Here is a 21,170-nt window from a genome sequence, read left to right as displayed (position 1 = left end):
ATGACTATGTTGGAGTAGATTTACGGTGGAGCACGAATCTCAGCCACACACGCAAATTAATAAATAGTAAAAAACTTATTATAACTTTGATCGTGTGGTTATGAAATGGTGCTTTACCTTAGAGCAACTTCAACATATACACAACTCATATCAATTCTTTCGTCATCTTTCACTTCATAATTTGAATTTGAGAGGTCAATTAAATAAAATTGTTTGACGTACACGTATTAAGATTGTACGTAAGAGAATTTTTAAATTTTAAAAAAGAACTCACGTGAGGATGAAATAAACACGCAGTTGTCATTTGGGTACCATAAAATGGTAATTTTTTTTAAAATTGACCAATCATAATAAAAAAGAGAAAATAATTTAAAACAGGTGTTGTGCTGGGTATAAATCATTTTGTCTTAATTTTGCACCAATCCAGGAACCAGATTCTTCTGAAATGAAACGGTTTCGTAGAAGAATTATTTCCTGCCACTTGCTAAGCGAAAAGTGATGTTACCACCAACATAATAATACGTTAAATATTTTATACAAAAACAGAGACTAGGAATAGAAGAAAAGCCAATGCCATTCTCAGATTGCATCACTCTGTTTTACTTTCATTTCATTTCCTGTTTCGTCTCTTAATTTTATTTCTTTCAACTTTTTTTTTAAAAAAAATTTTTTTGGGGCCCTTTTCTCCACAACCAATCTGCCCAGAGCTTTTGCGGCTTGTTTTATTAATCTGAACGCCATGGACAAAAGCAGAAATTTGAAACGTAACGAGAGTGGAAAGAAGCAGAAATAATAATTAACGTTTTATTTTTAATTTTTCTTAAATATCGTCATTTATTATTTTATTTATACTTTTTGTTTCTACAAGTAATGCTGGCTGGGACCATAAAGTTTCATGCTTGCCTTATGCCACTCCTCTTTTTACCTTTTCTACATAATTTCTTAATGCTTTTGCAACCTATATTTACTTGACATTCACTCAATAACATTTAATTAATTAAATATATAATAATTATTATATTAATTTGTCCACTTTCTCTGCCCTTAAAAAGAAATTCATCTACCCACTTTCATATTTAATTTAATTTATTTCCCCACCGGATTCCAACCAAAACACATAATTAATTATCAGCAAATTCAACATAAAATATTAACCATTAGAATAATAATATTATTATTAAACATTTTCTTTTTCATTTTCATTTTTAACTCTATTTCAGACAAACTGAGAGGAGTTTTAGCAAACCCAAATTAGTTCAACAATAAAAATCAAACTTTTCTTATTATCTCATCATTTTCATTTCAAAACTTCAAAATCCAGAAAATCACTTCGCTTAAAATTCACCTTTTTTTTCTTCAAAATTCCCACAAACCAAAACCAAAATTTTCCCCCCCAAAAAAAAAAAAAATCAGAAAATAAGAAAAACCACACCATTTTCAAGCTCAGTTTCAGCTTAAACTCAGATTTTTAACGTAAAAAATCAACTCAAAAACACTACTTTTTCACAAACAATATAATCACTGAAAAACACTCTTGTTCTTGCTCATCAGCTTGTTGTAAGCTCACGCTTCACCAAGTTTAAGGATTTTTTTTTTTTTAATTTCTGGTTTTTCAAGTTTAATTTTTTTTTTTTTTAGTTTTAGCTTTGATTTTTAGTTTACTGAGCTTAATACTCCAAATGGATTTTCTCTAAAACCCTTAAAAAAAAAACTAAAAATAAAAATAGGAACTTTAGGGTTTATCAATGGAAGCAACAGCAACAAGAGAAGCAGTAACTTCAGCAACTACTGGAGTCACTGTTGTTGGATCCGATGCTCCGTCTGAGTTCCACATAGCTCCAAGATCCGAAAACCCGACTCTGACATCCGCCCCTCCTCCGCCGGCGACGCAACCTCCGGCACCAGCGCCGCCGCCGGCGTTGCCTCTGAAGAAAAAACGGGGCAGGCCCAGAAAGTACGGACCGGATGGGACAGTCACCATGGCTCTCTCACCCAAGCCGATATCCTCGGCGGCGCCGTCACCTCCGGTGATTGACTTCTCGGCCGAGAAACCGAGGAAAGTCAAGCCGGCTAGTTCGTTCAGCAAGTCAAAGTATGAGGTGGAAAATATAGGTAAATTTCAAAGAAAAGAAAAAAATTGATTTTTATGAATACCCTTGTGTGCTTTTGTGCTCGTTGTGCTGTTAAAGTTTCGATTTTTAAAGGTTTTTATTGGGCTTGGTGGTTCAGTTTTGCGTATGTGAACTGGGATTTATGTGCTGTTACGTTGTTGGGTAGAAGTGGGACCTCTGATTAGATGCTCGTATTGAGGGATTTTGGTTTGTGTGTGGTGTTGGTTTCAAAAGGATCGCTTAGTAGTTTTTTTTTTTTTTTTGGGTTAGTTTGAGAATTATGGAATCTTCTTGTTATGTGGTGTCATTTGGGTACTTAAAAGGAAGGTTCTATTTTTGGCAACCTGCTATGTTCAACTCTGCCAACCAGTTCTCTTTAGTCTTTCAACTGGACACCTGTAATACTTTTTAACTTACTGACCCATCTATTGCCTGTGTTGAACAGAAAGGAGTCGTTACTTGTTATTTAGTTCTGGTGTTGGTGTTAGAGTGTCATTAAACTGAGGTATTTGAGAGGTGTTTGTTCCTTTTTGAAGTATTGTGTCCTACCTGGTGTGATTTTATCTGTCAAGTGGGTCTGGGTGAGCCTGGGAAGTTATGGTTTTGACTTCTCATATGTGCCACCTTTTATGTGGTTGGGCTTGGGGTGTTGATGTTTTCTGAAGCTGAAGTGAATAACATGGGGTTAAACATCATTACTAATATAGCTGTCCTGCTTGTCATTTCATTGGCTACTTTAGTTATCATAGGATCTTCACTGTATAACTTTCAAGCACGATAAAGCTTGAGAAAAGACATGATATTGATTTTCACTCCATTAGTCTAATTTTAAGGGTTTTGGTGGAAATTGACAGCATATCATGGCATTGTTTGATAATTTTTTTTAAAAAAATTATCTAGCCTAACGGCAACCCAATCCCCCCCCCCCCCCATACTGATGTGTTCCTTTTTTTTTTTTGGGGGGGGGGGGGTGGGGGTGTTGAACCCTCAGTTTTCAACATAAGAGATTTTATCATCTCAACTAGATGGCACCCACAATATATGTTATATTGAATATATTCTAAAATAGCAAGGGGTTAATCCCAAAATAAAACTTGCCAAACTTGACTGTCTTATGCAAAAGAATTTGGTAGCTGTGAAAAGCACTTGAATGTAACTTGATTGTATCATGTACAAAAGAATTTATTGTTTGCTTGATGGTCTATGCATTATCTTTGTGTGTGTGTGTGTGTGTATAAAAAATATGTTGCATTGTTGCTGCTTCCTTGCCATGGTTACTGATCTTGTAGGAATTTGCTTTTTTGTAGGAGAATGGGTCGCATGCTCTGTTGGTGCTAATTTTACACCGCATATCATCACTGTTAATACAGGCGAGGTAAATGTTGATCATAGCAGGTGTCGTGTGCTGTTGTTTGCGAGATGTTTCGTCTGTATTTTAATTGGATTTTATGTGTTCATCACTGGGAAAGAGGATTGAAAGATTGGATATCATTCTGGGTTTTGGTCTTTCCTGACATCACATTTGACCTGGGAAAGGGGTGAAAAGTGAAATAGCAGGACTGTATATCTTTTTACTTTTGTGCAGATATGTTATGTTTAAAAGTTAAATGCGTTAGTCATATCTGATGAAGGGCAATCAGCAAAATGAGAAAGTATTGCAAATTAGTTTTTCCACTAGTGTTTCTAAAACGGTATCTCCATTTGTAGGTTTAGAATAGGTCATCTACTAACCTGCTATGATCATGATTTCTTAGGATGTTACAATGAAGATCATATCTTTTTCTCAACAAGGACCACGGGCTATATGCATTCTTTCTGCAAATGGTGTGATTTCAAGTGTTACACTCCGCCAGCCTGATTCTTCTGGGGGTACATTAACATACGAGGTAAGGGATTTTGTCATTGAATGAGGTGCTTTTCTTTTATCCCTGTTCTATTTGATGGCTGTTTTTTAAGGAGATGGGAATATGGTGCTGTTCATTTTACAGACTCATGTTATATTTTGTATAGTTGTTTTTTCTTATTCAGATTTCACCTATTGAATGACGATCCTCATATTTTCATATTCTTATGAATATACTGTAGTTAAATGAAGATCTAATTTTCATCAAAATTTTAGCGATGTTAACAGACATACATTATTATATTCTATTGACATATTTCTCTCAGAAAGCACTCCTCTACTTCCCTTGTCTTTTGTAAAATACAAAAAATAACATCTCAAAATCCCTCTCTCTTCTTCTCTCCCAATTTTACAGTAATATTTGTTTTGCTTCTTATTATTTTTGAGTTTCCTTGGGATCTATAATTCTCGTCTAAAACTATTGAAAAAAGTATTCTCCTCTTACTATTTCCATCTGAATTCTTATGTTTTGAAGATTTCTTATTTCCATCACTCATGAGATTTTAATGCGTGCATTATGTCTTAAGCTGCAATATGCCCCCAGCTAGTCTCTGCTTGATGCTTCTGAGATGTTTTGTAACCTCCTTTTGAATATAAATCTTCCATATCTATGCATAAGACTTGAGATGCATATCTAAAGATGAGATTTTAAATATGGTGCTTCCGAAGATGCAACCTGAAATCCATTTCTATATTGTTTGTCAGGAGATAGATGTGCTCTTCCTCTTCAATTCCATGAGACCTTATTCTTGTTCCTTATTATAAAGTTTGAACTTATGATAAAGTAGTTAATTTGATATAATTCACTTCAAATGCGTCTGAATGTAATTACCGAGATGAGTACTGTAGCACCTTGGTATTAGAATTAATTATAATGACTTCGTTGGATAAGCCACGATTCATCTGCTTGTTTGGTTGTTTAGTGAAAAAAATTAATCAGAGATATCATCACTGGGTACATCTTATCATACTAAGTTGCTATGATTATATGCGTCTTTGTAATTGTAATGGTACTTGATGATTTTGTTACATGTAGGGCCAATAGAAATGCCTTCAATGTAGGTGTAAGCTTCCAAAGTGGTGAGGTGCAGTCAGAAAGGATCAGTAGTTGTTGATTGCTTAGTGCTTTAGTTATGATTGTGCATTTGTCCTTAGATCAGAAGGATACCAGAGCAGTGCATTTGGGATAGCCCAATGATGGATGGTGGTCGTTGATGATTTGCCTTGTAAAACTAATTAGGATTATTGCACAATCCTTTTCTGCTGTGCTGTTTTGTCTAGGCTTTTATTCGTCACATGTCTACCTGATCTTGTGTCATATTTCCCTTGTGTAGTGCAGTTATTGGTTTTTGTTGACTCAACAATATTCACAATTTTCACCATCTTTCACCTATTATGCAACCATCCAAGTTTTCATGCATGCTTTCATCTCTTCTTATGTTCCTATTGTCAATCTGTTTGTCAACCTGTTCCCAGTTCAGTTCCCATTTCATTGGTAGCCTGCAGAAAATCATCCGTTCCCTCTGTTATTCTTGCAGGGTAGATTTGAGATTCTTTCCTTGTCTGGATCATTCATGCCCAGTGACAGTGGAGGAACAAGGAGCAGATCTGGTGGGATGAGTGTGTCGTTAGCAAGTCCCGATGGTCGTGTTGTGGGTGGTGGGGTTGCTGGTCTATTAGTAGCGGCAAGTCCTGTGCAGGTTTGGCTTTTATATTTCAATTGTAATTTCTTTGGAAGTTCCAATTCTGTGAAGCATTGGAGAGCCATAATTTCTGAAAGGCCTTTATTTTCCTTGGTATCAGGTCGTGGTTGGCAGTTTTTTGGCTGGGAACCAGCATGAGCAAAAGCACAAGAAACAGAAAAATGAACCCATATCAATCGCCACCCCAACTGCAGCCATTCCTATTTCTAGTGCTGATCCAAAAGGAAGTCTTACAACTTCCACCTTCCGCGGAGATGGTTGGTCTTCGTTGCCATCAGATTCAAGGAATAAGCCAACTGACATTAATGCATCATTGCCTGTAGGGTAATGTAAAGAGCTTCACCTCATTGTGCATTGTAAGGATTGTCACTGACAACACTGCTCCATTAATTGATATCTCACCTCCTCTTGTTTGTTTTGTCTGTAAACTTATGGAATTATTGGTGCTGGCATAATGATTTTTCATCCGGAGGTTTTACCCTTCTTCCTCTTAGGTAGTATTTTAGTTAGCTGATTAGGTAGGCTTCTGCCGCTGTTGTGTCATGTAGAATATTTCAATGTAACATTTTCAAATTTAGAGTTGCCTTTTCTTCCGAGTGATGATAATGATGATTTCACCATTGTTGTGTTTTGTCATCCGTCTCCCATTCTTCACTTTCGAGGCACTTGTTTATGTTTCTTCACAGAACCATAATTAAAAAAAATTATGATAATTATGATATGAAGCATCCAAGCTGCGCAGAGAAATTGTTTGTTTAATAAAGTTCGAGCTTGATCTGCCAACAAATCCTGTTCAAGTTTTCTATTTTAGTAGAAAATTAAACAAAGGTCAATGTTACAGAAAACATATGATTGGTAATATGAGTTGAAATATTTTAATGACCTGTTAACTTCAAATTATCCCTAAATCAACGGATGTTTTGTCATCAAAGGGTTACATCATACCTCAAAAATCATTTTTTTTTCGGCTGAAAAGAAAATTCAAAAGTGGTTGAGTTGAAAACTGAGGCGAAATTGTACCAAGCAACAAGTAAACAAGTCGGGAGAATATTCCAACCATGACAATTTTTCCACGCTTGATTAAAAGATTGGTAAAATTTCTTTCCAAAAAAAAAAAGAATGGTAAAATATTTTCCAGTCCCAATGAAGAGAAGTAAGTATGAAGTCTGAACATTCATTTAGCAGATGCCGCGTTTAGAATTAAAAAAATCTTACTAATCATTGGAGCCTGGAGGCTGGAGAAGAGGAAAATCATGCTGAGTTGCAGATAGCCCGTACGTAATAGTTTGTCATTTAGTAGTTTAAGAAAAGAAAGCAGTCTCAATTAATTTAATTACCAGCCAAGTATGTTATCAGGGCGATTGCTATTGGCTTGGACTGCACTTGAACTTAACACAAGCGTATTGGCAGCCGCTGTACGGAGAGATCCGATTACTTGCCTTTCAAGTATACAGCAATGTACAGTAAAAATTTTGTATCAACGTGTTTGTCAACTAGATCTCCTTGGGAAACGGCAAAATTGGACCTGTTCATTTGGAAAGATCCTAAGTGTTTCCGCACAATATTAAACGATAGTAACGCAAGAAACTTCCCAGTATTAATTCTACGCTTGGAAGTTTTCATTACTTGATTAAATGAACTTACACAATTTCCCTGTCACGGTGATTATAATACCAAAAATACACTCTACGTCCACTATATATTCTGAGAAAATTACCTTCGGCGAACGTATGCAGACTTGAACTGGAATATATATAAGAAACCTCCTTGCTAGAGTATAAGTACAACACAGAGAATCAATAGATTCCATTTGTATGCGTGTGCATGAAGCTTGGTGGGACACCGGTATCTGTCATCCTAATTATGTTTGCAGCTGCCTTTCTGTTCCTGAAACACTCGTTATTCTCGAATCCTCTTTTGCTGTTTTCGCTGTTTAACACTATCGTTTTGGCTATCATGGTTGGAAGCTTCAGGCCGTGTACTTATGACTTTGACGAGATCTTGCATTTTTTTTGCAGTTCTGACGAACTTGAGGTAGTAGATATGCATGAGAATATCATGGAATACAGTGATGATGAGGATGACTATGATCATGAATATCATGGTTCTGATGGTTATGATGAAGATGATGATGACAACGGTAGCGATGATGAAGTTGGTTGGGAGGATGATGACAACAGTAGGGATGATGAAGGATGTGATGATAATTTGCAGAAAAGAATTGAGGACTTCATTGCTGAGGCCTACAATAGATGGAAGGAAGAGAAGTTAAGGGACAAGCTCAGGCCTAGCTGAACACGTACCATGCATACATTCCTGAACTCTGAAGTCACTTGTAAATATGTTTCAGTTTGTGTTCATGTTGCCCCTGGATTTGTTTCCTATCTCTCTCTCTCTCTTTTTTTCCCCCACTGGGGATAATTCACTGTACTATCATTTTTGTATAACTCCTTTGGCTCTGGTTTATTTTAAAGTAAAATTTTGTTGATAATGAAACAAAATCTTTGTGATGATACTTTTGCATGACTTTGAATAATAGATTTCAAAATCATGGGACACTTACGCACTCCTCCGATTCAATCGGCAAAACGGCATACATGCTTCTCTTTTTATATAATTGAAAAGCTCTCTCACTAGTTATTATTATCGACCCTTTATTACCAGTGAGCAAGGCCGTCAGAAAGCTGCTGAGGTGACCCTTCCGATAGGGCAGCAGATGAAGTATTTGAACTTTCCCCTAATGCTTTGCGCACAAGGACAGTGAGATAGGAAATCCTCCACTGAACAAGCTAAAAAAATCAATGAATTGTGGAACTGAACAAAGAGAAAATGTAATGCCTCTCAAAACAGGCAACCATCAAATTCTTTGTAGGTTTTATTAGATGTAAATTACACATTTCAGAGCAAACTTCTACAAGAATAATTCGATTGAGTAGTTAATTTTACAAGTAGATGAATGAAATTACGAAAGATAAAATATTTGATGACTTCAGTCTACTCAGTGGAGAATCAATGAATACACTAACCAAGACCTGTTCCAGCATCTTTACGAGGCATATCTTCCTTAATACGAGGTGGCCTGATTATACGATCTATCAGCCCATATTCAAGAGCCTCCTGGGAACCAAAGCGTTTAATCCTACTTAAATCCTTCGTAATCTGCATACACAGATTTCCATAATTGAATAAAAATATGAAGTGAATAAAAATGATGTTTTGCATAGTGTTAAAAATATATCAAAGACAAGAAAGTCACACACAAATCTTTGTCAAAATTGTGCCAAAAAGTTCATCATAGTTCAACATGAGAAAAAATGGAACTTACTGACAGCCTGCAATTAAAACGGTAACTGATGTGCTTGCTCATCATTCAGTAACCCATGAAACATTATAAAAATCAGCTTTTGGCACACTCACCTTCTCAAAGGGCTGACCTGTTTTCCTAGACAACTCCTTGAAAATGTAATCTCTGACTCTAAGAAGCTCATCTGCTTCATTACGAATGTCATCAGCCTGGCAAAAAAGATTTCCTCTTTTTTTTAAATCATGATTATCATAAGGAAAACATAAAAACCGGCTTCAGGAAGTATCCAGGATAGCTGTGCTTAATATGATGGCAATCCTACCTGACCGCGAGCTGCACCAGCTGGAGAGTCTAAAGCAATTCTCGAAAGAGGCATTGCAGACCGATTACCCTTCAGCAGAATATCATAAAGTAAACATCAATGTGGAACATCAGATTTCACCTATCTTATATTGCAATGAAATTAAGATGGTGAACATAAAAGACAAAAATGACCATCCATAAAGTATTTTGCTTCTGATATACAACTGGCCACATGTACAAAGCACCATGAAAGCATTACAAACTAAATAAATATCTCATCTGAGCAAAAGGTTCCTTTGCTAGAGTCTAGAGAAGATCACAAGATGTTGGTAAAAGCTGTTCATAGATCAAGGCACCATTTACTGTAGGCTGTAGCCATCACTAATCGAATCAATCAAATTTCCTATTTAGGGGGGACAACTTTACGAAACCATGCCGCATCATTTTAGTTTCCTTAACCCCACATCTCTCTTATGAGAGATGGAACCACAAAATTTTTGTCAACTCTGATTCCCATGGAGAAGAAAAATAGCCATTACCTTTTCTCCACCTGCTAGAAGAAACCCTGCTAAATGATAGGCAAAGCCCACACAGTGAGTGCCAACAGGACTCTTCAAGCTCTGCATAGTGTCGTAAATTGCCAAGGTGGGAGTAACCTGGAACCAGAGCCAGTTTTCAGCAGCATAGTACCATGATATAAGCAACAGGAAAATAAGAAAGAATTAGGAAGTCAACTGCAAAATCTTGATTTATTAGAACTTACATCCCCACCAGGACCGTTGATGTACATATAAACCCTTTTGGAATCATCAACACTGTCTAGATACAACATCGTTGCCAATATTTGGTTGCTAAATTCTTCATCTATATTTTGCCCAATGAAAATAACACGTTCTCGATACTGCAAACAAGAATTACGATAGTTTCTTCAAGATCGAAAAGATAATAAGAAAACTCAATATCTAGTAAATGTAAAGACCTAGAATGCATACTGGGTTATCCATGCACATCTTAAACTAGCTCATAAATAAGGCTCAAGGACAAATAATGGAGAAGGAAAACACGTGAAAACTGGCAGCATCCATTTGAACAAGCAAGAGCAGGCTCATAAGGAAGTTAGAATCATCTAATCAAGTCAATAGCCTTGGAGGCTCCATTCTGGCAAGATAAGGTGGATGGTTCACCCCATGATGTTTGTTACATGCATATTAACATTAAAGTCATGAAACCTTTCAAGTCAGAAACTAACACTAACCATTATCTTAAAAGCAAAATGTGTTGTGATAACTTACTAGGGCATTCCATAGATCAACCCATTGCCAAGATCCCTCACCAGGCGTCCTATAAAGCACTTTTGGTGTCCCAATTGGCATCATTGCAATTCGTCCCCTTATTGGTTTATCATTACGAATCCTGCAGTAGAAATGTATCATGCACACAATACTATATTGATACAGCTAATAGAGAAACCACTTTGGAGTTCAACCTTTACTTGAGACAAAATATCTGAGAAGAGAAAGGAGGGGCGGGCGCCGGGGGGGGGAGCGAAGGGAGGGAAGGACAAAATGAAAGAATAAGCTAGCAGCAACTAACAACACCAAAGAATTCCAACCAACACAAGCAAAAGATCTCCAATCAATAAAATATGCTTTGCATCCAGATTAAATTTTTAATCAAACCAAATCAAAACACATTAAATCTGTCACTAGAAATTTTGAATAAATAAATAACAAATACACTTTAGAGTTGCAATTTAAGCGGGCTTTATCCAAATATCAATTACATACTAATATCTAATCTTCGAGCTCTACCAATGAAATTGAAGGGGTTTAAATGAACCGATTAAGCTAATTACCCGGAGTAGAGGCTCTTATGAACTCTGCCATAGAATTCAGCACTCAAATTAGGTTTCCCAGTTCCAAAAACACCTACAAAAGCATTCCGCCGGGGGGGAAGGGGGGAACCAACAACCGTTACACAGAGAAAGCTCAGTGAGAGAATAAAATTAAACAAAGAAGGACAGTAAAAGAACAAACAAACTTGGTGATTGAATCTTTAATCCAGAATAAAGCTTGAGGTTACAGCTGCCAAAAAAAGATAAACCGCAAATTAATTACTAAGCAACATTAATTACATCTTTCTTATAATGTTATTCATTAAAAAAAAAAAATTGTAACAAAGAGGGAAACCTCAGAGAAGGTTGATATAAGTTTGCGTTAAGAGAAACGGACATGTTTAGCGCGAGAGAGTGAACTGCAACTGGTTTGCCCGGTCGGTGAAGAACAAGTCTTTGGGGATTATATCCAGGATTAAATTGGATGCTGCCGATAATACTGTGCGCTCATTCAGTAATGATCTGCACCGTTGAACTGCCCAAAATGACAGGTGGATGAGCGGCGCGATATTAACACTTAACAGTATCCAAAAGACTATAATGCCCGACTGTAGATATAAATTAAGTTTTTCAAATTTTTGTTTACAAATATAAACCTCTATAATTATGTTATTCTTACGTCGTTTATGATTTACTTATTTTTTGTAAACGAAAAAGTATGTAATTCTAAGTGAATCATTAATATTATTTAGCTGTAAATTCACATCGCCCTTGAGAGTTCATCGAATTCGAGTAATATTAAAAGTATTTAGTAAGCGAGGTCATTATCTCCATTATCCCATCCAAACCCTTGAAAATTAAAAAGGAATCACTTTTGAAACTAGTTTTCAATATTGCATAAAAATATGATCATTGGAATAAATAAAACGAAAGAAATATGATGTAACGAATAGCATTACTCGATACGAAAACAAACGCTTGCACGACAGCTGTAAAAGTGTTGAAAATGCAGAAAATAGCGTACGGTGGATGCTAAAAGGCAAAAGCCTAAAATAATTGCAGCTCAACATTAGCAGCTCATCATAGTCCAATTTGCAGGCCAGTATTAATCAGCGAATAACTTTCCAAGTATGTTGTTGGAGAGTCTGGTTCGTTTTACAGAGAAGTAAACTGATTGCCCTGTAGAACTAACCATCAAAGATGAGACAGTTTTCAACACCATTACATCTTTCACGTAAGACTGCGAATAGAAATAAGAGGGGGAAAAAAAAAATGGAGTCATGCAGGCTTCTCATAAGAATTCTGGTCTCTAAACTCAGCAATTGCACTCCGTATCATTTCAGCCATATTCGGTTGCACAAAGAGGTGAGTACTATCCAGAATATGTATTATGAACTTCTGTGATTGTGGCATTGAAGCATTCATATTGATGATGAATTGTGCCATGGGTATGTCACTGCGATTCAAACATGATCAAAGTCTTTCAGCAACAAACAGGAAATGGAGGAGGGTAATCATAAAGCAAAACATCCACATATATAAAATGTACAGACCACCCTTTGCACCTATTAGTATATACAAGTCATAAAGCAGCCCATAATTAAAAGTTAGAGGTAAATTGCTGTGCATCTCTCCAAATTTTTTGACCGGTGCTTATTTTTTAGCTGCTATGGAAGTTCATGAAATATACTGAGTATAATATGCATCAACATCACATTTTGCCTAGAGGATACTAAAATGCTGTTATTAATATCCAAGCAAATCCACGAAAGAAAACAAGACTTTCATTACCGTTTGCACATTCACATCTTTAGTGTAGAAGTGTTTCTGAGCTTTGGGTGGGTGTCAAAAATCATCCTACTAGTCATTTTTAAGCAGCTACTAAGAACAGTACACCAATCGCACCCATGGCAGAAAGTCAGAAACCCCCCCCCCCCCCCCCAAAAAAACAAGAACCGAAAACGGGGGTTATTAACTCTTAAAGCTAGAACTCCCAAGAAAAATTGGCAAAATGCAACAAATTTACCATCAATTATCAATCCTTATGATACTCACCAGGAAATAAACAGTCCTTTAATGGCGTTCACCATAATGAATCAGCAAGCTTAGGAGCCTGAACTGCAAAGGCAAATGCAATTGCAAATCAGAGCATAGTTACTGATCGAATGCATGAACAGTCCACCCAATCAGACTCGGAAAGATTTGACATGTAAAACAATATTTAGATTCTGGTACATGTATCTAAATGATGTATATATGTAACGCATACTTTTTTTAATTTAAATTTAATCATACAAAAAACACTAATCGGTAAACACTTGAAAAGAACATATAACAGTAATAGAAAACAAGGATCTTCGACAACAGCTTGCCAAACAGACAAAGGTTATGCTTCATAATTTTAAATAGTGATGGCGAAATCCGGATGCATTCTCGCTCCGGATCCGGAAAAAATCAGCAGATATTAATTATCAAGAATTCACAAATTTGTTATCTTTTCAATCCCATTCAACATAAACGAAAACCGTATTAATACAATCATACGGAACAAGTTAACAACAAATAATTCGAAATATACCCAAAAATTTAAAAAAAAAAAAAAAAGAGCTTGATGCCAGCAAAAATTCGAACTAACTGGTGCGACGGTGGCAGTGTAGCACGGTGCGAGCAGCCGTGGCTACAGTCTACGGCGTTCAGGCTGTGGCGGCTACTCGAAAAGAAATAGAGGAAGAACCTGAAAACAGAGGGGGAGACCGTCGTTCCGAGAAAGATGGTGAGAATCAAGGATTGCTCCGAAAACTCATTATTTTTAATTTTTTATTATTTGAGGGATCAAGATAGCTACATAACACAGACAACCCGGAATGAAGTCGAGTTACCAAAATGCCCTATAATTACACCCCAGGTATTACAGACATCTGGTTCAAATGGCCAACGGGCCGTGCCGGTCGGCCCATCCAATGAAAGCTCGTTATCTGCTCATACTCGTGCTGTACCGTGCCCAACATGCTCTTTGTATCATGTTGTGTTGTGTCGTTTCATTCTTCTTTTTTCTTAAGCCTGACCCGTACACATGTCGTGCCCGTATTGTACCGTTAGCCATGTCATGTCGTGCTTAAAAAAAACATAATTAGTTTTTAAAAAAGAAATTAAGAGGGTATACTAAGTTGTTAGCGTATTCTTTTTAAGTTTATGTATTTTTTTGGATCCATATTCCTTTAGTCAAAATCAATAGAATAAAAAGTTTAAAACTCAAGTCCATATTCAATAATGATAAATTAATAATAATAAGAGAATATAATACTAATTACTTAGTTAGATCCTACGGTATTAGAATTTTTTTAATACTTAACAACAACAACAATAATAAATTTTTCTTAAGAATTAATTTAATTATTAACTTGGACTTATATAAAGTCATAGATTATAGTCCATAATAACATTAATACATATTTATAAGTTTATTTATTAAAATTATGATATTCATTATTAATTTAATAAATTATAAACATAAAATAATTAGAGTATTTTTTTTAAACTGAGAATTAAATGAATTTAAAAAACTTACGCTAATAAAAAATATTAAAAGATTTAACTTAAAGCTATTTATAAAAGAATAAAATTTTAAATTTACTTTCATTAAAAAGTAAAACGTAGTTATGACATGTTATTTCTAATTATGTCATATTTTAAATGTCTGCGTGCCTAAAATTCTAAGTATGTGGGTGCCTAAAATTCTACGTCCGTCTCAATCCTCTTGCATGTCATGTTGTGCCACAAGCCCCGCCTAAACATGCTTTTACCGTGCCGTGGCAGCCATTTATAAAATTACCCAAAATCAAGAGAGTACAAAGAGAAGTTAAACCAAATTTTGTTTCCTTTTTATTATTCATTTTTCCTCTTCTCTCCTCTTTTCAACGAACTCCAGGAACTCCGGCGAAAAGGGAAAATTTTATTGACTGGAAACAAAATCCTTCCGAGAGGTCGAAAATCAAATCGCTAAGGAACAACAAAAGGAACCAGGACAAAGTCACCCGACAGGATAACAGTAGTTTGCGACTAATATTATCTTCCCTTCACTATTTGCTTGAGCAACACCAGGAAGTACTAATGGTACTCCTGTTTATCTCTCTTGGTGGATTAATTATCTTTTCTCTTCTGACTGAATTATCCAAAAGAATTTATATCATGTGAGCCTCAAAAAGCATGAATAAATTATAACAGCAGCATTTGGTCTCAAGGCCAGATATTGCAAACTGGCTAAAGGAAAAAACTTAGTAACAAACCGAGAGAACTCAAATCTAAGATCAAAGACCGTGTATGATGCCTGAAACTATAATTCCGTTAATCAACAATTCCAAACTAATAATATATGTGGTTACAAAAAGCTCCATTCTGAAACAAGGCTGCGTACTGGCATGAACCCTGAAACAATAATACAAGAGCAGCTTCTGCTACTCAATAACACTTTCATTTAAAGACCAGTGAAGTCCAGTGAAGTCCAGTGAAGTAAGCATTCATCGCCAATCATTCATCGTGGTCTTCCAAAGCGCACCAAATCATCCTGCAAAGTCGTACGATTGCGTGCAAACAATTGCGATTAATTAGTTTATTGAACTGAAACAACAACTCTTAAAAGCTAGCAATGTTAGAATATCACGAACCAGAATATGCTGAGGAAGAGGAGAAATATGAGATACGCAAGTTTGAAAAGCCGTTGCTTCTTTTCCCAATGAAGCTGGTTGAATATCTCAGTTACATCTACCAGGTGTTGTCTCTGTGTGTAACTAATAACAAGGGAGAAATTGAAATATAAAAGTTGCCAGTTTACATCAAATGCAACAGCAAAATTACATAACCGGTGCTCCAGTTTACCGTTGCCGGGATGAGTTAGCTATTTCTATTTGCATCATGGCAATGAAAAGTCATTTTTGAAGAACACAATTGCAATATACAGTATCACGGATACAGACACACAGCGCATCTCATAAGACATGAACAGGAGATGAGGAGAAACTAAGTATACTTTCAAATATCCAGCTACATCATGATTTATGTATGTTCCACAATGTTTCATTCCTAGATACAAGTTTAAACAACCATAGTGACGCAGCAGGATTCATGAATGCAAGTTAAATCATGTTGTCTGGGAAGATGGAGCCCAGCAGTTCTTGACGAGGTGAACATCATAAATCACTTTGTTGAACCCAGGGAAGAGTAGCCCGGAAATTCTAAACACAGTGAGAACTAGATATGATTCTAATCTAGACAACTCAACACCATGAGATTTTGGCAAAACACCCAACATGTGAGGTTAAAACTTAATAACAAACATATCAGGGTAACACAAAGACAAATTTTATTAATTCAACTATTAACTAAAACAATAACAAGATCTCTCTAATTTTAATAAGGTTAACCCATTTCCCTAAGTAAGCTTAAATGAAAAAAGTGAATCATAATTAAACTTAAAATCAAAAACCTAAAAACATACCTAATTTGACTCTAAATAAAATGGAAAATAACAAAAAGACTAAAAACAATTAAAATTCTTAAAACTGTCCTCCATCACATAGTTCCTCAACACATACACATCTCTACTTTCTACTCCTAAAAAAAATTATTTGACTGATTATTTCATCATCCTGATGACTGAAATTAGGTATGCCAATGAGTTTGGAGAATTGCAGTGTACATTAACAAACGTGACTCCATTATACAGAAGCTGTAGAACACAAATAAAACTTGGAACTCCATTGGGTGTGCCTCATGGGAAGCTTACTACTTAAAACAGTAGCCATGTGTCAGAGTCAAATAGAACTTACAGTCTGACATTGTAGTAGAGGTACGGAACACACAAGAGTGACATAAACCAATGCCCTGTTATCAGAAAGAAGACACAAAGAACCCCTTCCGTGATAAATTCTGGCAAAACGACTTTGTTAATTCGAGAGGAGGAGTCATAAGGGTTGATATAATCAAACTCTAGATCCGCTAAGCACATGAGCTGCAACCAAATTATTGGAAATAGTTAATATAATAGCATTTACATTATCACATTACCATAACAAAGAGAAACAATTTATAGAACACAAAAATGCACCGTGAAAGAAAACACCCATGAATGCCAATACAGCAACCAGAATTTCCGAAGGCGTGAAAAGACAATTTATTAATTGAATTTCAACATTGTTTAACAGACAAGTAACCCTAATGTAATAAATTTCAAATAATTGCTAACGATTTTTTTTAAAGTAAAAATTAAAGGGTTAATTTGAGAATTGACCTGGTAAACGACGAGAACGAGGAGTGCTATCAGAATGAAGAAAGAGGCCAGCCATATGAACAGATCCCCCATGCTCCTCCCCTTCCTTCACTTTCTTCAGCCTTTTCCCAAATAAATAAATAAATAATTGCTGGAAGAGCAGAAGTGCGCACAGTAGCAATTAACGGCGATGTTTCTGACTAACGCGCGCCTTGAAATGGTGCGCACGGGAAGTACAGGATCGGGAGATGGCTCGGACTGGCGGAGATTTGAGAGAGGGACAAAGTTGAAGGGTCTTATTAAGTTCCGATGGGCTTTTGTATTTGGGGTTTATTTATTTACACACGTTAGAATTTGTACAAGAGAAAAATAAGTCGCATTAATTATTTCTTCTATATTTATTTGAGGAGAAGAATAATTACTTTAAAAAAATGAATAAGGCTGTACGTACTAAAATTTTTAATTGAAAACTTTATTTTACATTAGGTGGTATTCATCAATTGATTGTTAAGATAATATAATTAATTTACTTATATAGCGTTTATATTTTAAATTTGAGTGATAATCTTGAAGAGTGAGAATCTTGAAATTAAGAGTGTGGAATGTAAGTAAATTATTTACTTATATTGAAACAAGAGTATAGAATCACAATCACAATCTAATTTATATATTTACTTTGTCTTAGATTAGAAGTAAATAATTTTAAATTACAGTTTTATCTTTATTTAAATAATTATAGTTTTAATTATAAAATTAATAAAAATATATTTAAAAATAAATTATTTATTTTATTATATTTATAAATTAATAATAAATATTAATATCCTTAATTATGTAAATTAAAAATTATTGATAAGAGCAACACAAATCAAATATTATTACTAATAATATAGTACAAAATTAATATTTTCTTGGAATAAATTATTTTTTATTTTTAATTATTAATATTAAATAAATATAATACTATTATTTTTAAATAAATATATTTTTATTATATTTAAATAATTTTATTATTATTTTAAATCAATGTAATTTATAAAATAATGTGGTAATATTATTCAAATAAATATGATATTATTTGTTATTTTTAATTATTAATATTAAATAAATATAATAATATTATATTTAAATAAATATAATAATATTATATTTAAATAAGTTTAAAATTATTATTTTTAATAAATGTAATTTATAAAAGAATGTAGTAATATTATTCAAATAAATATGATTTTATTTTTTTATTTTTTAAAAAATAATTATATTAAATTTAATAAAAAGAAGCGTAAGAGAGGAAGCTGTGGGAGTGGGATGGAAGTGGAAATCTCATTTTTCACTCCCAAAATGGGTGGAGCTCACATAGTGGAATTTTTACTCTCTTAAAATATGTAAGTAAATACTGGAGTAAAATAAATTCACACTTCTCACTTTCACTCCAGTAATAAACATAATATTAGTTCTTATTTCAAATGATGCATCACTCATCAATCAGTGAAAGAATATAATTAATTTACTTAGATATTTTAAATTGCTCAAAAAAAAAAATAATCTAATCATTCTATAAATATTACATATTTTTTTATTTCAAGAATATAGGGGTGGGCAAAATTAAAAATCATTTTTTTATCTCCCTTTCTTTTGAAGATTTGAACCTGCTTAAAATTAAATTCTATAAATAATTGCAAGTTATTTCTATTTTGTTTGGCAGGCATAAACAATTATAATTTTATTCTCAATTCTCTCATGATCTGATCTTATATTTAACAAAAATTTAAGTAATGATTGGTAGTTAATAAATATAAAAAATAAAAAAAAATCGAGATACATGACGAAAGATTTTTAAAAATTTTAAAAGAGCTCAAATTAAGGGAAGATTTTAATCTAAACTGGATATTTATCCATTGGGTGAATAATTAGACCTGTTACTTACTTTCATGACCGGGTTCAATTACTTGTCACTTAAATCTGGTGTAAAACTGAATTTTGCGTCTTTTTTTTTCATTAATCTTTTAATTTGTCTCTTACATTCTTAAATTAAAGGATTCTCTTATTCTACAATCACTCTATGGCTTAGTTATCTTATGTGAATTGTAGATAATTAAACTAAATCATGACTTAATTAAAACTAAATCAAACATCACTAAACGCGTGACAGATTATTAGATTAGTTAATGCCAAGTCCAAGAGTAATATTACTCTGTTCATATTATCCAATAACATCCCAAAACTGTAGACAATATTTAACACCAACTGCATGTGTAATGAACCGAAGAAAAATGATTGTTGGTTAATTGAAGGCAGCACATAGAGAATACTTCATAGAAACTAGCTAGCTATGCAGACGGAGTTAATGGCAAGGGATTATAGTAAGAATTCCATGAACTTTATTAATGGAAATGGCGTAATTGCCTTTTCGGAGCATGAAGAATTAACAGAGGTGCAAGGCTTTGAACACATAAAGAAATTTCTAGACCCCAAGTTAATCAACTTTTCATCTGCCTTCAAACCTGCACCCACCACCACAAATAAAATTTATAATAATATTAATATAATAACTAAGTGATTAATTAGTGAGGACTGAGACAAAGGAGAATCAAGCGTATAACTAAAGTCTAAAACTTTACTGTTAATTATTAAATAGACTAATTAGTATCTTTATAAATAAATAAGAGGCATTTCTACATGTGTCACATACGTGTGCGCGCGTGGGCGCATAATTATGCATAATATATAGATTGAAAAAACTTACTCTTCAGACTGAACTGCGAGTAATGAAGAGCAAAGAACCTAGGATCAGTCTCTTTCAAAAATGGCCTTCGTTTCTCCTTTACGTAAATCTCAACCGCCGCCTCGATCAAATCACTCACTGTGTTATCCGGCTTAATCACCACCTTCACAGGCCCTAAGCTTCTCTCAATATTCACATTCAGCAATAGCTTTGTGAGCTTCTGGGTGGCGGCAGTGGCACTTGTTGCACCATTAATCCTCCCCAGTGGCTTCAATTTGCCGGGGACCGAGAGAATGCCTCCTCGTCGGCGAACTAGATTAGTGTGTCTTTCTGGTGGATAAGTCTGTGAAGACCTCTCGCTGCCGGTAGAAACCTTGCCGGCCGTATTGTAATTCCGTCTCTGCTTAATCTGCATCAGAGAATTCATTGTAGTTTTTCCTTTTTTTTTTAGGGGTTTAAAATATAAAAGAAGCTAAGAGACGACATATATGTAGGAGAGAGTGGAGAGGCGACATAATATTTGGGTAAGTTGAGGATACGTTATGCTATGATTGCAATGGTTTTGGACCTTTTTTCATGATGGGAAGGTAGCACGAAATTTCTAGGAAAGAGGCAGCGAATGCAATTGCCCTTGGGATTTTGGATTAATTGCATATGCATGAATGTCTATTCAATGTGGATACTTTTTTCTTTTTTTTTTTGTCTTAACCACGAGGTATCTTGGGGAGGGCCCCAACTGTGGGAGACACCTTTAATTCCGTACTAAAATTTAGATTAGAAGTTTCCGTTCGAACCGAAAGGCACATGTTCTCCCAACAAATGCGACTTTCCTGCGACTCGAACTCGGGAGCAAAGCCAATTAAACCACTTAAGGGGACTCCATTGCCAGTAGAACCAACACTTTATTGGTTCAATGTGGATACTGATACTCCTTTCAAGTTCAATTACAGTTGTGGGGCAATTGCCAGTCGGCCAAACGTCCGAACGGTGAGCTGCTGCTCTCATATTGCAATATGAGAACT

The 21,170-nt window shown here is 34.8% G+C and overlaps 6 protein-coding genes across 7 annotated transcripts; 2 read left to right on the top strand and 4 right to left on the bottom strand.

Annotated features, from left to right (window-relative positions):
* Positions 1 to 1,209: 1,209 nt before the first annotated feature.
* Positions 1,210 to 6,348, top strand: LOC18046647 (AT-hook motif nuclear-localized protein 1). Its single transcript, XM_006440372.2, has 5 exons — positions 1,210 to 2,112; positions 3,419 to 3,486; positions 3,866 to 3,997; positions 5,553 to 5,714; positions 5,818 to 6,348. Exons 1-5 carry the CDS (start codon positions 1,746 to 1,748, stop codon positions 6,043 to 6,045), a joined length of 957 nt encoding a protein of 318 aa, XP_006440435.1. The 5' UTR covers positions 1,210 to 1,745; the 3' UTR covers positions 6,046 to 6,348.
* Positions 6,349 to 7,519: 1,171 nt separating this feature from the next.
* LOC18045823 (ATPase family AAA domain-containing protein 2) lies at positions 7,520 to 8,079 on the top strand. Its single transcript, XM_006440371.2, has one exon. It carries the CDS (start codon positions 7,542 to 7,544, stop codon positions 8,010 to 8,012), a length of 471 nt encoding a protein of 156 aa, XP_006440434.1. The 5' UTR covers positions 7,520 to 7,541; the 3' UTR covers positions 8,013 to 8,079.
* Positions 8,080 to 8,547: 468 nt separating this feature from the next.
* On the bottom strand, positions 8,548 to 11,645 carry LOC18045822 (ATP-dependent Clp protease proteolytic subunit-related protein 2, chloroplastic). Its single transcript, XM_006440369.2, has 9 exons — positions 11,514 to 11,645; positions 11,365 to 11,408; positions 11,180 to 11,252; positions 10,617 to 10,737; positions 10,088 to 10,225; positions 9,864 to 9,980; positions 9,344 to 9,412; positions 9,135 to 9,230; positions 8,548 to 8,876 (listed from the first exon to the last, which is right to left on the bottom strand). Exons 1-9 carry the CDS (start codon positions 11,555 to 11,557, stop codon positions 8,739 to 8,741), a joined length of 840 nt encoding a protein of 279 aa, XP_006440432.1. The 5' UTR covers positions 11,558 to 11,645; the 3' UTR covers positions 8,548 to 8,738.
* Positions 11,646 to 12,168: 523 nt separating this feature from the next.
* LOC18045821 (general transcription and DNA repair factor IIH subunit TFB5) lies at positions 12,169 to 14,031 on the bottom strand. Of its 2 annotated transcripts, none has more exons than XM_024188488.1 (3): positions 13,737 to 14,031; positions 13,214 to 13,276; positions 12,169 to 12,614 (listed from the first exon to the last, which is right to left on the bottom strand). In XM_024188488.1, the coding sequence occupies exons 2-3, from the start codon at positions 13,246 to 13,248 to the stop codon at positions 12,437 to 12,439; spliced, it is 213 nt and encodes a 70-aa protein (XP_024044256.1). In that variant the 5' UTR covers positions 13,249 to 13,276; positions 13,737 to 14,031; the 3' UTR covers positions 12,169 to 12,436. The 2 variants fall into 2 exon arrangements, with proteins under 2 accessions (XP_024044256.1, XP_024044255.1); XM_024188487.1 differs by having other exon boundaries at positions 12,170 to 12,614; positions 13,794 to 14,031.
* A 1,313-nt stretch (positions 14,032 to 15,344) lies between these two features.
* On the bottom strand, positions 15,345 to 17,771 carry LOC18045820 (protein cornichon homolog 4). The gene is made up of 4 exons (XM_006440363.2): positions 17,445 to 17,771; positions 16,984 to 17,165; positions 15,823 to 15,945; positions 15,345 to 15,722 (listed from the first exon to the last, which is right to left on the bottom strand). Exons 1-4 carry the CDS (start codon positions 17,514 to 17,516, stop codon positions 15,686 to 15,688), a joined length of 414 nt encoding a protein of 137 aa, XP_006440426.1. The 5' UTR covers positions 17,517 to 17,771; the 3' UTR covers positions 15,345 to 15,685.
* Positions 17,772 to 19,770: 1,999 nt separating this feature from the next.
* On the bottom strand, positions 19,771 to 20,667 carry LOC18045819. The gene is made up of 2 exons (XM_006440362.2): positions 20,170 to 20,667; positions 19,771 to 19,927 (listed from the first exon to the last, which is right to left on the bottom strand). The coding sequence occupies exons 1-2, from the start codon at positions 20,573 to 20,575 to the stop codon at positions 19,782 to 19,784; spliced, it is 552 nt and encodes a 183-aa protein (XP_006440425.1). The 5' UTR covers positions 20,576 to 20,667; the 3' UTR covers positions 19,771 to 19,781.
* Positions 20,668 to 21,170: the final 503 nt, after the last annotated feature.

Source organism: Citrus clementina, unplaced genomic scaffold, assembly GCF_000493195.1.
Source record: "Citrus clementina cultivar Clemenules unplaced genomic scaffold, Citrus_clementina_v1.0 scaffold_3, whole genome shotgun sequence".
Lineage (NCBI taxonomy): Eukaryota > Viridiplantae > Streptophyta > Magnoliopsida > Sapindales > Rutaceae > Citrus > Citrus x clementina.
Note: the sequence above shows the minus strand (reverse complement) of the source record. Positions and strands in the feature narration are given on the sequence as shown.

Coding starts and splice junctions, on each gene's coding strand:
- LOC18045820 (XM_006440363.2), bottom strand. CDS start 17,516: ATGGGGGATCTGTTCATATGGCTGGCCTCTTTCTTCATTCTGATAGCA. Junction 17,166..17,444: donor TCGTTCTCGTCGTTTACCAG/GTCAATTCTCAA, acceptor ATTTGGTTGCAG/CTCATGTGCTTAGCGGATCT. Junction 15,946..16,983: donor CTCTACTACAATGTCAGACT/GTAAGTTCTATT, acceptor CCTTGTTATTAG/TTACACACAGAGACAACACC.
- LOC18045821 (XM_024188488.1), bottom strand. CDS start 13,248: ATGGTGAACGCCATTAAAGGACTGTTTATTTCCTG. Junction 12,615..13,213: donor AAAGGACTGTTTATTTCCTG/GTGAGTATCATA, acceptor TTTGAATCGCAG/TGACATACCCATGGCACAAT.
- LOC18046647 (XM_006440372.2), top strand. CDS start 1,746: ATGGAAGCAACAGCAACAAGAGAAGCAGTAACTTCAGCAACTACTGGA. Junction 3,487..3,865: donor TCACTGTTAATACAGGCGAG/GTAAATGTTGAT, acceptor ATGATTTCTTAG/GATGTTACAATGAAGATCAT. Junction 5,715..5,817: donor TAGCGGCAAGTCCTGTGCAG/GTTTGGCTTTTA, acceptor CCTTGGTATCAG/GTCGTGGTTGGCAGTTTTTT.
- LOC18045822 (XM_006440369.2), bottom strand. CDS start 11,557: ATGTCCGTTTCTCTTAACGCAAACTTATATCAACCTTCTCTGAG. Junction 11,409..11,513: donor TTATATCAACCTTCTCTGAG/GTTTCCCTCTTT, acceptor TTTTTTTGGCAG/CTGTAACCTCAAGCTTTATT. Junction 11,253..11,364: donor ATTAAAGATTCAATCACCAA/GTTTGTTTGTTC, acceptor ATGCTTTTGTAG/GTGTTTTTGGAACTGGGAAA.
- LOC18045819 (XM_006440362.2), bottom strand. CDS start 20,575: ATGAATTCTCTGATGCAGATTAAGCAGAGACGGAATTACAATACGGCC. Junction 19,928..20,169: donor CTCGCAGTTCAGTCTGAAGA/GTAAGTTTTTTC, acceptor TGGTGGGTGCAG/GTTTGAAGGCAGATGAAAAG.
- LOC18045823 (XM_006440371.2), top strand. CDS start 7,542: ATGAAGCTTGGTGGGACACCGGTATCTGTCATCCTAATTATGTTTGCA.